Source organism: Amblyomma mixtum, chromosome 3 (genome assembly GCF_055824585.1).
Source record: "Amblyomma mixtum isolate Tamu chromosome 3, ASM5582458v1, whole genome shotgun sequence".
NCBI lineage: Eukaryota > Metazoa > Arthropoda > Arachnida > Ixodida > Ixodidae > Amblyomma > Amblyomma mixtum.
The window spans coordinates 189086871-189100767 of NC_143014.1; the positions used below are offsets into that span (position 1 = coordinate 189086871).

Consider the following 13897-nt stretch of genomic DNA (forward strand, 5'->3'; position numbering starts at 1 on the left):
AAGACTCGTCACTAGTGATTATGATGTTGATGAAGTCGGGGTCACTGTTTGCGGAATCCAGCATGTCCTGTGAGACTTCAACACGAAGCTGCTTTTGCTCCACCGTGAGCAGCTTCGGCACGAATTTCGCCGCAACTCTCTCCATGGCCAAATCTTCGGTGATAATGGAATGTGCGGAGAAATTGCTCATGTCCACCTCTTCCTCAATTTCTCGGATAGTCACGCGACGGTCCCGCATCACCATAGCGTTCAGTTCGGCAATGGCCTGGTCATTTTGGCATGTTGATGGCCGATTGGAGCGTGGCTCGTTCTCCACCGATGTGCGGCCATCTTTAAAACAATAGTAACACTGCTTAAACTGTGTGCTGCTCATAGCATATTCACCGAAAGCCGTCTGAATATTTCGAATGGTTTCCACTCGGCTGTCGCCAAGTTTATGGCAAAATTGGTTGCAGTAGCGCTGCTCCTTTCACTCCGCCATTTTCCTTGCAATAAAAAACCGACGAGAGCACTGCACACTGCCTCACTCAAACGCTGCTTCCCAGCGACTGACGCTATCGGCAGGCGGGAAAAAATTCATGAATGCGCATGAAGGTTCATGGTCGCCTGATGCAAGCGCGCTTGTCTCATATACATCAGGTGTTCGCAAAAAAAATAAAGTCGGATACTTTTCTAACAGACCTCGTACGTAGCGAAAGCGAGCGCAGTGATGTGACAAGCGGTGTGACGTCATACCAAACGGCGGCGGCTCCGCGGCGAGGCGCGCGGTGTGACGTCACGCCAGTTGGCGCGGCGAGCGCGCGGCGTCCGCCAGCTGCGGCGTTGAACGGCTCAAGGTCGGTCACTGTGCCTCCTCGGAGCCCCGCCACAGCGAAATCGCAAGTTCGTGGCCAATGTAGCTTTCGCTACAAAAGTGGTATACAACAAGCAGCTGGTGGCGGAGCTTGGGAAAACTGTATTGCAACGCAATCTAGCAAAAGCTATCTGGGATCTAGACAATCGCGGCGGTGCCCCATTGGATCCATAAGCACGTCAGTTAGCTCGGTTCGATGCGTCGCGCTCCTGCTCGTCTAAACGCTCCGAAGCGGTAAAGGTCGCGTGGGTGGCGTTTTTTTATATTTTTGTTTTCACTGCATCATCGCGATACGGCAAGACAACCGGCGCAAGACCGGCGCTCGCACTGCGATATCGCTAGCGTAATGGTCCTTCGCATGACGCCAATTCGACGAACAAAAGGCTATGTCTGTGATGTTTTTACTTCAACGTTAACACGTACTGTAGGGCTGCAGCACTGCTCGGCATTTCACCCAACTGTTCGCGACACAGCGAAAGGGGCCAACTGACATGCCTGTAGATTACATGGGCCACCGTTGAACTGTCTCGACCCCTGTCGCTGCCGCTAGATGGCGTTTCGGTGCAGTTTTCCATAAAGCCCCTTGATAATATAAAGTACCGCAAACCTTAGAACTTCGCCGCCGCCGCGCGACCTCCTCGCTACCTCCTCGCCTCTGCGCTGCCGGGCCGCGGGCGTTGGCTGGAAGCCAGGTTTCGCTTCACGCCGATTGGTCTCCCTGGCGTTGCCCATGGAAACGCGGACGGTTGGTGTTTTTGCTTAGTATTTTGTTTTCTGGGCGCGCCATTTTTCGTCGAGCCGGGTTTCGCTTCACGCCGATTAGTCTCCTTGCCGTTGCCCATGGAAACGCGCGCCGGTTGTGATTCTGCTTGTCATTTTGTTTTCCCTGCGCGTCATTTTTCGTCCTGCCTGGTTTCGCTTCACGCCGATTCCTGCCGTTGCCCACGGAAGCGCGCGCCGGTTGTGACTGTGCTTGCAATTTTGTTATCCGTTCGCGGCATTCTTCGTCTTGTATGGACGCAGCGGACGGAGCACGCTTCGTTTTCTGCAAAGCCCCTTGGCAACAGTTTTCTGTGCTGAGCGCTCGCAGTATGCCGGATTTCTGTGCACTTAACTGCATAAATATACATGAGGATGGTTTCGCCGTATTCATGATCCCGCAAGGAAAGCAGGATGGCTTGCGGAGGAACCAGTGGCTTGATATTTCCAGCACTACCAATGCTTTTACTGGCATCTATGAAGATCTGGTAACTCAAGGTGGCCGCCCACAAAACGCGCGCCAGCTTTCGATGCTGCGGATTGGCTACGGGCGCCTGGACGAAAAAGCGTGCCGTGTGCAGCGCTGGGAGCCGGCGGGCGAGGAGAAACGAGGAGGAAAGCGCCGCGCGGAGGAGAGTGTCGCTACTTCCTTTCATCAAGGGGCTTTAGTTTTCCATAAAACCCCTTGATAATATAAAGTACCGCAAACCTTAGAACTTTGCCGCCACCGCGCGACCTCCTCGCTTCCTCCTCGCCTCTGCTCTTCCGGACCGCGGGCGTTGGCTGGAAGCCAGGTTTCGCTTCACGCCAATTGGTCTCCCTGGCGTTGCCTATGGAAACGCAGGAGGTTGGTGTTTTTGCTTAGTATTTTGTTTTCAGGGCGCGCCATTTTTCGTCCAGCCGGGTTTTGCTTCACGCCGATTGGTCTCCTTGCCGTTGCCCATGGAAACGCGCGCCGGTTGTGATTTCGCTTGTCATTTCGTTTTCCGTGCGCGTCATTTTTCGTCCTGCCTGGTTTCGCTTCACGCCGATTCCTGCCATTGCCCACGGAAGCGCGCACCGGTTGTGACTGTGCTTGCAATTTTGTTATCCGTTCGCTGCATTCTTCGTCTTTCGATTCTGCCGATTGGTTACGGGTGCCTGGACGAAAAAGCGTGCCGTGTGCAGCGCTGGGAGCCGGCGGGCAAGGAGAAACGAGGAGGAAAGCGCCGCGTGGAGGAGAGTGTCGCTACTTTCTTTCATCAAGGGGCTTTAGTTTTCCAGATATCCGCCACCAGCTGCATGTTGTATACCAGAAGAATCGACTGTTGGGCGATCTGGTGCATGACTCGACCATACAAGGCGCAAGAGTGGACAGGACGAACAAAGCACCTTGTCCGTGTTCGTTCTTAGTTTGTCCTGTCCACTCTTGCGCCTTGTATCGTCGAATGTTGTATACCACCTTTGCTCACGACTGTACATTTCAGTCTATTAACTTCACGCTGCAAACAGAGCAGCCGACGGTGTGTCAGATAACTGTATACGATAAGCTGACGGACGAAAGCCGCCCACCCTTTAAAATAACAAGCACACATCGCAAACCAGCCTGCGTTTTCCCGCTTCGCGCCCTCTCGTAAAAATTACCCAAGAAGCTGAAGGGGAAAACCACGTTAGCACAGCGGCTCCCGTCGACTGCTGCGGCTGGCAATGGAAGCTTACTCGACAGATAAGTTGCGCAGATTGGTACGCTGTTTGACCTGAAAATAAACCTCCCAACAATCCCGCTCTTATTTCTTAGAAAGTGATTTCTTGTAACCTCTCTGGGAATATTTCCGTGAACTCAAAGATGACGTTCGCGAAATCGCTCTTGCTCCGCACCACGAAACGCAAGCCTTCGGCTTTTAAAAATGGCTCCTCCTCTTTCAAGATTTTCAGTGCCCTTCTACGGCAACGAGAAACCCGCAGCGCCGTAAGACCGCGTAAAGAAAGAAGAAAAGCTCATCATCCGTCAAATAATGTTGTCCCATAAACAAAAAAAAGAAACGAAATATGTCATTTTCTCATAATGGCGGCTACAAGAACGCCAGTCCTTGAATGTCCCCGTTTCCCCTTTGCTTTTTTTTTACACTGCAAAGGAACCCTATATCCTTTTGCTACATATGCTTTTTTTCGCATCACCGTTTTCTTTTTTTTTACTCGTGAAAACGCCTACGGTGACGAAGTAAAGAAAGGAACAGCACACCACGAGGCACGAGGAGTACAGAGCTTCTTTCTTGCCCCTTCATCACCGAGCGAAGCCTACCTCCTCCGTCGTTCAAGATGCCGTTTGCCAGGCTTTCCTTCAAGCGCACCGAGAGCGAGACTGCTATAATCGAGGCGATCGAGTCCGCCGAGGGTACTACCGGCAAAGGATGGTTCAGCTCCAAATTCAAGAAAATGGCCGCATATGTAAGTCTCGAACGTCCATGTACCTCTGTTGCGCGCCGCTGTGGCAGAGGCTTAGCAGTGAGCCTCAGCGTACAAGACATTGGCACTGCAGCCAAGAAGCATAGTTTCGACTGAGAAAGTATGGACCACGCAGCGCAGACTGCGGAGACTTTTAGACAGCGAAGCGCTTCTTCCGTTCCTCTTAGAGGAGCCACCGCGCTAGCCTACAGCGTTTGTATCGCTCATGCAGTCGGCGCCGAAAGCACACGGAACGCGGGCGCCACTAAAATTGATCTTCTCATTTTCAGCCGATGCCGTGCCCCTCAGTATGAGAGTGTGTGTTACGCTTCACTGCGCAGTCGACGCATATAATCTTTCAGATCAAGTCTGCGCGCCAGGCCCAAAAAAAGCATTTGAATTTATTTTTTAGGCGCTTCGGTATTCAGTAAAATTTTCAGTAAAATTTTAGGGCTGACGGCACCTGCTCGCCACCGTAGCTCTAAATGGCGTACATTTTTTGTCTCCGTCCCTCGTTGCGAGGTACTGCGCCCATTCCTGCTAGTAAATCACGCATTGTTTGGTCCACAAAGCTCACTTAACGCATCCCAACCTCTTCGCATTCAGTGCAGGTAACAAGTATAGCTTTTCAATAGCCAGAAATCATTTACGTTAAAGATTTAGAATCCGCCGTATGTGAGTATACAGCCGAGGCCATCGACGGCAGGGAATTTACTTTCTTACAGATTCGAAGCAGATTGGTTTCCTGTAAAACCTAACCATAGGCTACCAAAGCATACACTGTGTTCTGTTCAGAAGAATGAGGTGTGCTTAAAGATACACTATAATGGACGTCATGTATGAAAGGATTTTCTATATTAAAATTAATGTAGGCACATGAAATGATTATCATTTGCTCATGCATTTACAAAACGCAAAAAAAAACGCACGAACGCGACCGTCGAGAGAGTGCTCCTACGAGGATTGCAGGGCGTGGTTATTATGCGAAAAAGATGTTATTTGGTTCGAATTATTTTCTTTATTTCTCACGACTCTGAATGGCCCTCTTTCTTCGATTGCTCGCTTCTTTTCTGCGTCTTTCTTGATCTGTTTTCGCGCTTTGCTACGTATGGTGACGTCAAGCCATGAACCGCGGAAAGAGCTAGCGAGTGCTGGGCAGGGCTAGTAGGATTCCACTGCAATTCCATTTTACTACCGTACTTGAACGCATTCACATGGTCGCTGCAGTACGTCAGCCCGCACGTTGCTCGGTGTCGGCCGCTACGATGGAGCGTATCATTACTAGAAGCGACGCCACGTCTCGCTACCGCAGGAAACTGCCCGTGGGCGCGGCAGACGACAAGATAGAAATAGAATAGACAAGCAGCAAACGCCACAACCCCCCCCCCCCCTCAAAAAAAAAATCATTAAGAAATAGAGAAAAGAAAGTGGACCACCACGCGCTCACCTTGTCAGCGCCTTTCAACAGACGCGTCTTCCTTCACAGACCGTGCACTGCGTCGTCAGCTCTAAGCAGGAGAAACCAGAAACCCGCCCCGCTATTCTTTTCGAGCTGACGACCAAGTGAAACTTTTTCTGTGAGGCGATTATTAGCGATGACGTGGAGCAACCACAGGAAGGAAAGGAGCAACCGAAACAATGTCACAGTTCCCTTTCCCCAGTCATCGCATGCCGCGAAATGCTAATGGCTCTCAGCGCCCGTAACGTCACCTGGGGCCGTATTCTGTAACGATCAATTTCCTGACCTTTTCATTCTGTCCCCTGCCATTGGTCGCTGCTGCTATTGCTGTAGGGCGTTAGAGCAGACGTCGCGCTGTTCCTGAGAGAAACATGTCCACGATGTTCCCAGCTTGAATAAACTCGTCTCGAGCACTTGTGACGCAGCTGGCCGACCGGCGACGGCGCCCACAAGTGACGGAGCTCGACGATACGTATGACACGATTGAAGAGTTTTATCGCCGCTAATTCAGGCTCGAAAAAGCAACTGGCCGTCGTTTGCGCTACGAATTAGCGCAGCGTGGTATGTGAGGCTAAACCAGAATGGATGCGGCGGAACTCGCTGGCTAGCGGCGGCGCCCTGGCCGTATGGGCTGTGTCTGTGATTAGCCGCTTCCCTTCCTACTTGCTGCTACTTTTTTCACATTGACGTCACGGCCAAATGAAATGTAAAATGCAAAGAACCGTAACAGAATAGGGCCCCTGGTCTGCCGCGAAGGTAGAGCATCCTCTCCTATGGTGTAAGTCGGGCCTCGTTAATATGGGAACGTGGGTCCCCGAAAAAAACTGTCCATAGAGCGAGTCGTCCGCAATAAGGAATTGCGAAGGAAAAATATTTAGAAGCAAACAGGCTATGATTAGGGTCTGCTTCTGTGCATAGTGGTAACCAGTAAAGTTAAAATTAAACAAATTTTGGAGCTAAGCCCATTATCGTGTTCGCCATTACGGTTGAAATCATGTGGTACAGCTTGACGCCTCTAGCCGCGGCTAGCGCATCATGGACTACTGAGTAGCTTATGATACGCTAGATGGCGTCTAATGACTAAATGACTTAACTCCGACCACAACTGTTCACATCCCACAAACGGCTACTACATATCAGCGCTAAATCGGCAGATACCAACTGAATTTGGCTTTCTACGTGGCACAAGCTGCAAGAAAGTTTTCTTCACAGCCATTCCTGAAATACGAATAATAGTAAGACACGTCGACTAGCCAACTTTGCAATTTAAAGCATGAAACCGCGCAAGAAAAGGAGGATCACTCAGCCATTTGCACTTTTTTTCGTGCAGTTCCGTGGTGTTCTGAACCGAAAATACTGAAAATAAAACATCAGATTGGAACAGCAGAGATTTTGTTCTCATCACCGTCTGTATTAACGAGACACAAATGAGTTGGCCTCAACGAGCTCACAGCATTTTCCGCTTGTCCATTGTCAGGAAAGTGAGTTTCCGCATGAACCACGCGCAAATACATCGAAAGGGGACGTAGAGGACTTGAAAAATTAGACCAATCAGGTTAATGTCCGTTGCCTATGAGGTACTTACCAAGGTAATCGATAATAGAGTAAGGACAACCCTAGACTTCAATCAACGAAATCATCAGGCAGGCTTTTGTAAATGGTACTCGGCAATAGACTTTATACACACTGTCATTCAGGGGATAGAGAAATGCGCAGAATATGACCAATCCTTCATAGATTACGAGAAAGCATTTGACTCACTCGAAACCTCAGCAGTCATTCAGGCATTGCTAAAGCAGGGTGTAGAAGAGCCTTATGTAAATATACTGGGAAATATCTATAACGGTTACACAGCCACCACAGTCTTATATAAAGGCAGCAATGAAATTCCAATAAGGAAGGGTGTCAGGCAGGGAGACACGATCTCTGCAGTGATATTCACCGCCTTTTTGCATGAGGCATTCAGAGGCCTGGACTGGGAACGCTTATGGATAAGAGTTAAAGGGCAACTGCATAGGTTTTAGAAATCGACGTGCCTAAAAAGGAAGAATTGCGAAACCCGCAGATAAAGCCTGCGAAGTATTTTCTGGCTAGAATTTGAAATGGTGACGTAATCGCCGATTGACACCGCGACGGCTTTCAATCTTCTCCGCAGCGCACGATGCAAAGTGGGGGGCGCATGATGACGTCATCGAAGCTAGCGGTGTATTTCCAACGCGTAAAGGCTTGCTTTAAAAGAAAAAATCCAGTGCCACCGAAACCAAAGCTCGCCTAGCGTCGTTTGGCAGCGTCGAACGAGGCAGGTATGGTGTGGCTGACGGCAGCGGTAATTTGTAATGTTGCCTACCGTGACGCCACACCAACCTTCCCCGCAGTTCTCCGTTTCCTTGAGGAAAAGCGCTAAATTCAATCGTAGATTACGTCACTAGTTTAAATGCTAACGCAAAAACACTTGGCAAGCTTTACCTACCGCCTGTAGTGATTTTAATCCTTGAATATCGAGAAATTCTCAAAAAGCAGTGCAGTTGCTCTTTAAAGGAGAATACCTAGTAATCTGAGATTCGCTGATGACACTGCCCTGCTAAGTCACTCAGGGGATGAGTTGCAAAGCATGATCAATGACCTAGACAGGCAAAGCAAAACGGTGCGGGCAAAAATTAATACGCCGGAAACTAATGTTCAACGGTCTCGGAAGGGAACAGCAGTTTACTATTAGTAGCGAGGGGCTGCAACTGGCAACGGAATACGTCTACTTAGGGCAGGTACTGACCGCAGATCCGAATCACGAGAGCGAAATAACGAGAATAATAAAAATGGGGTGGAGCGCATTTGGCAGTTTCTTTCAGATAATGAACGGCAGTTTACGATTATCCCTCGAGAGAAATGCATACAAAAGCCGTATCTGGCCGGTACTCCCTTATGGGGCAGAAACGTGGAGGATAATGAAGACGGTTCAACTTAAGTACAATGCAGCGAGCTATGGAAAGGAAAACGGTTACTGTAACGCTAAGAGACAATAGAGCGTAAAGTGGGCCAGAGAAGAAACGCGGATTAATGACATCCTAGTCGAACTCAACAAGAAGAAATCGGCTTGGGCAGGGCATACAATGCATGCAAGTTAGGTGGGCGGATGGCATAAAAAGTTTTCAGGGATAAGGTGGCCGCGGCTGGCATAGAAGAGGTTTAATTGGACAGATGTGGGAGATGCCTTGTCCTGCAGTGGACGTAGTCAGACTGATGATGATGATGATGAAATATATTGAAAACTTTTTTCCCGCGGAAAATTCGTTCATAATTCGAGTCGCCCAAATTAACGCGGTTCGTATTAGCAAGGCACTACTGTATTCCAACTGGCGATCCCAAGAAAGTTGTCTAGCTCAGGCAAGCCAGAGAGAGTGTTTCAACGGGCGATTCGGATTCAGATCATTAGTTCTGATTATATCGCTACGCATAGCTTGCTCCTTCGCTCCAGGTCACCATTTTGAATACGCCGTCAAAATTTTTTGCTCCCTTCTGAGCGCATTCACCCATGTCAGTGCAGAGCGTTAAGTCTGGACGTAGCTCGTTGTCAGCCACTGTACAATCGGTTGCGGTCCTTCGCAGGTCATCTACGTAGTGGCGGCAGCCATCATCTTGTGGCAAAGCCGTAGCCTACATCTCAGCGCACCCTCGGCGGGCGGCTACGCCCTGATGTCCTTACGCATATTCATCAGCGTAACTCTGGTACTCGCCCTGGTCAAGCTGGTTCTCGGATTCAGGGATTTTCATTCACAACTCCACAGTGAGGAGTATATACCATCAAAGGAACCAGAGAGTGAGGCCAATACGGATGGAGGCGGAGGAGATGACTTGGACGACTTCGCCAATTTTTGTCGGTCTCAGGGGTTTCCGCTACCTGGGCAGAAGAGTGATCCGGAATCGGAGGACGAAGAGGGCGACGACATGCAACGAGTCGAGCTGCGGTTCTAGCCTCTCCACGCCGGCTCCGCAGCGTCTGTGCGCGTCGGCTTGTGCTGCTCAGCCTCTTTCGCTCCCGCCCGTATCAGCAGTTGCGATCTCTGAGTGAAGAGGGGACAGTACCGCCGGCTGGGCAGAATAAAGCTGCGTTGTGAGCCCGAGTGTATTTGCTTTATTCAGAACCGTAGCTAGATGCGCCTCTTCGACGCCTCTCCTGGAACGCTATTCCAATCCGTGTTGTTCACTCCGAGATTTTGGTCCCCGCGTGGCAGTCTTACTCTATACTCGTGCTCCGATCACCCGGGCAGGTTACTTCCTGAAAAAGTCGACTTAAACTAATAAGTCCAAATTACTACATTACAAGCCCCAATATCATTAGCCGAACGCGGCTGACTGATCCATTAGTTAATCTTAGAGGCCTCATGCTCATGTCCGGACGCATGCCTGCACAAGACGGTTTTCCGGCCCCGGGTGTCAATATACGTATATGCGTTTAAAAAGCAGTGCGCTAGAAGTAGCTCTTCCATCGTGTAGAACAAACATGTGCCCTCCTCCAACCGTAGCTTTCCGGGTCAGGTGTGTGCAACTTGTATCAAACCGCCGGGCCTCTAGCCCCATTAGCTGGCTGTAGCTGACCGCGAGATTAGCGCGACGTTCCTTTGAGCTCCTCTCTGGTGTCTCCGCAATATGGAAACGCTGGGCTTGATGGAGGGACGTACGCCACTATTGACGCGCGATGTCATGCTTGCCAGGATAAGCAGTGGATGTGTTCGGTGGTTATTTCAAAGGGCCAGAACATGGCATCGGGTGTTGCGATCTCGAAATTGCAGCGAAAGTTCGCTTTGGCACTCGACGCGCGTCACGCCACCTGCTGCCGACTTTTCCGTTTTTTGTCCCTTTTTTTTCATTTATAAGTGCTGCGCACCAGCCATTTATTGTTTGTTAGTTTGACGACAGCCCTCCTCGAGCTAGTTTTGTGACGCACGTGGCATCATTTAATATGCGCATATATACGTAAAATTTTCTTTGTTTTCTGCCTGCAGTTGCTGCATGCTACTTCCAACGTTTTCGGAGACATACGCCGTCCGCGGGAAACGCGTAACAAAATAACACTTTCTGCTGCTGACAATCTCGCAGTGGCATCGTGGAAGTGTTGAGACTTGATGATCATGATGAATTGTTATTCCGCAAGGACATCTCCGGTCAAAGAGCGCCATGGCATAAGGTGGTTTCTGCTATACTCATGGTGAAGTCAAAGGCCGAATTCCCAAGTATTTCACCCCAGACAAACCGAGCACCAGGCCAAGGGAAAGCTTGCGCCCTCTCTACCACACCGGTGGGTACCCGGCGCCACTGGGGATCGAACCCCGCACCTCCCGCATGCCAGGTGGATAAGTGTTGAGACTTCGTGCAGGTGGTCAAAAGTAAGTGCTTAGCGAATGGTGCCATGTCCGGGGAAAAATTCGTTTCAAGAGCGCTTTCTTCAAGCTCATGAACAACAGCAACAGGTAAGCGAGTAAAAACACACCATGAGTGGCGTAATGGTTTGGTTTGGTTAGTGGGATTTAACGTCCAAAAGCGACTCAGGCTATGAGGGACGCCGCAGTGAAAGGCTCCGGAAATTTCGACCACCTGAGGTTCTTTAACGTGCACTGACATCGCACAGTACACGGGCCTCTAGAATTTCTCCTCCAAAGAAATTCTAGCCGCCGCAGCAGGGATCGAACTCGACTCTTTTGGGTCAGCAGCCGAGCACCGTAACCACTGAGCCACCGCGTCGGCGAAATGTGTATACAACACGCGCAATATGCACAGTTTCAGAACATCCTGGTGTATTTTCTGTATTTTTCTGCTCGTAAGGATACAATGCGTGTTACGGCTTCTTCGGCGTACAAAAGGACAAGCCGCGGCCCATATGTCCCGGATGATAACGGTAGAACTTGAACTTCCGCAGTAATATCCGACATCGCCTGGCAGTCAATCCGTTTCTCACCCCACCTATCAGGAATGCCGCACATACTGTCACCGGACCGTGGCCTAATGACAGGATGGTCTGTAGGTAAGCGCGAGAACAAGGGAGAGTACGAGGACACGCGTCCACTTAATACGATACTCCGTTTCATACATCAAGCGCAACGCTGTGAAAAGTACGGAAGTAATCGGACTGAAAAAATAAGGAAAGGCGTGTTACTCCGCGCTTGTTTTGAAAATTAGTTTTTGACGAATAGAAAAAGCGCACTAACTGCTCCACTTCTCGGTGGGCACATCAACTGCACCTTAAGTGAAGGAAGGAAGGTGGGACTGAAAGAAGAGAGAGCGGATCTTTAACGTCCACTGACATCGAACAACACAAAGACGCCTTTTGCGTTTCGCCTCCATCGACACGCGGCCGCCGCGGCTGGGTGGCCGAATCCGTCTAAGGCACGAAAAAGCGACAGTGTGTCGTCAGTAATAAAAGCCCACTTCATCAAGCTCATGAAAAATGTATCATTCAATAAACGTAGAGGCAAATAATTTAATATTTTTCGCTCGCCATGATGAACGCACTACTCTTTGATCGTGGATGCAGGCAGCGCAAACAAGAGCGCTCTAGCTTTTACAGCGTTGCACCCGATGCATGACACGAAGTATAGTATGGAGGAGAAAAAAAAGCGTAACAACAATGGTGGTCGCAGTGAAAAACATTTATTGGCTTTAAAGGAGTGCGCTGGGCGGAGAGAGGCCCTCAATCCAGGGCTCCTATGGCTTTTGCTGTCAGGTGGGCCCGATGCACGCGATGCCGCTGGTCCTCCTGGCTATGGCTAGAGCTGGACAGCGCGGCCTCCCATTGCTCAGGGTTTGGGTATGGTATCACTGGAGATGCTTCTGCTTTCGGGCAAGCCCATGTGCTATGATACAGGGTGGAACAGCAGCGGCCAAGGACACTGTAACTTCCTTACTGAATACTGAGCAACTGAACTATCCCCCGAACAAAAAGACAGAAGAAAGGAAAGAGATAAGGTATCAGGTTACGGTAGATTATCTAATCTCATCTAAATATAACACAAGGATCCGGCACGATTTTTTAGTGACACCATTAAACGCAAGAATTAACTCCTATTAGTATTCCTATTTCCCTCGAACGATTACAGGCTGGAATAATCTCAATACTGATGCAGTATCGCAACCATCAATAAAAATGTTTGAAGCCCATCTTTAGTTTCCTTTTATCTTTTCCACCACATGAGATTTTTGTTGCATTTGTATTATGTTTCCTGATTTATTCTTAAGAAATTGATTTATAATGTTATTTTAACATCTTGAGAGCATGCTTATTATTGTTTCCAGAGTCTGTTTACCTGTATACAGTATTGTATGCCCACCCTGCTAAGGTCTTGTAAAAGGTCGCAGTATCAATAAATAAATAAATAAAATTATGTGAATATAGCAGATAGGCCTCTCGTGCCCTAACCAATGCTGCTAGGTCCGCCTGTCGTGGTCTCGCCCTTTTCCGAGGGCCAGGCCACGCAGCGCTCTGTTCAGCAGAGTGCCGCGAAGCTCGTGGCGGAGTACGGAAAGGGGCACCCGCGCTGTGTAATGGACAGCCACTGTGCGATGACTGGCGTCTACCGCCTCGCTTTCTCTAGAAACTCTGGGAGCTTGTTATGCACTGTTCCCTTGAAGGACATAAAATAAAGAAGGGGGTATCTCTACTTGCGCGGGGAGCGCCGCCTCGGGGAAACTGAGTCTTCTCTAGCTGCATCGCCTGTGGTTCAAGGTTACCGCTGTAGCTGCCAAGTGAAGATCCACCGAACTTCGTACTTGCAATTTAGACACCCCGCTGAGGAGAGTCGCGGCGTATCGCGCTGGGAGCGACTCATCGTTCAGAGCCAGCATCCGGTCAGTGAACTCAATAACAGCAACAGCAGGGCGCCAGGCACGATTCTTGTAAAATAGCGAGGACAGCGTTTAGCTGAGCGCTTCAGGTTGCTGATGTCGCCGACAGTCCTTGAAGATGTGTCGCTTTCACATCCGGGCTTTCCATTTTTGCTGTAAGGCCAAAGGAGAAAGACCGGAGTGACGGGATACGGCTTGAGTTCAGCCGCTCCTTCATGTTAGCAGTCCTACTATTCCTGGTTCCCTACTTCCAGAGTTAAGATTACGAGGTGCAAAAGGAATGTTTGTTGCAGTTTGCGACGCTGGACGGGTTTTATTTTTTTTTTTCATGTGTGAGAGCTGGAAATACGAACGCGGAGGTTTTTTTATTAATAGTACGCAATTCTTAGTCAGCTGTGGGTTTTGTGGAATCATAGAGAGCACTGGACGTCCGCATTGAGGAGACGAGAAAAGGTGCGTTTGCACATTTTTTCTCTGAAATTAAAAAAGAAAAACTAGAAGAATATTCAAGAATGAACTTTTTTTTTCGAAATTCCGATGATTACGTTGCGCGAATTTGGGACATACCG

At 49.5% G+C, this 13897-nt stretch overlaps 1 protein-coding gene across 1 annotated transcript; it reads left to right on the forward strand.

Moving 5' to 3' along the window:
- Window positions 1-3910: 3910 nt before the first annotated feature.
- LOC149353033 (uncharacterized) lies at window positions 3911-9464 on the forward strand. The gene is made up of 2 exons (XM_089577270.1): window positions 3911-4039; window positions 9099-9464. Exons 1-2 carry the CDS (start codon window positions 3911-3913, stop codon window positions 9462-9464), a joined length of 495 nt encoding a protein of 164 aa, XP_089433396.1.
- Window positions 9465-13897: the final 4433 nt, after the last annotated feature.

What these genes read in the sequence shown, in the direction of transcription:
- LOC149353033 (XM_089577270.1), top strand. Translation starts at nt 3,911, where the DNA reads ATGCCGTTTGCCAGGCTTTCCTTCAAGCGCACCGAGAGCGAGACTGCT. An exon ending in TCAAGAAAATGGCCGCATAT is followed by an intron (nt 4,040 to 9,098) that starts GTAAGTCTCGAA and finishes GGTCCTTCGCAG; the next exon opens with GTCATCTACGTAGTGGCGGC.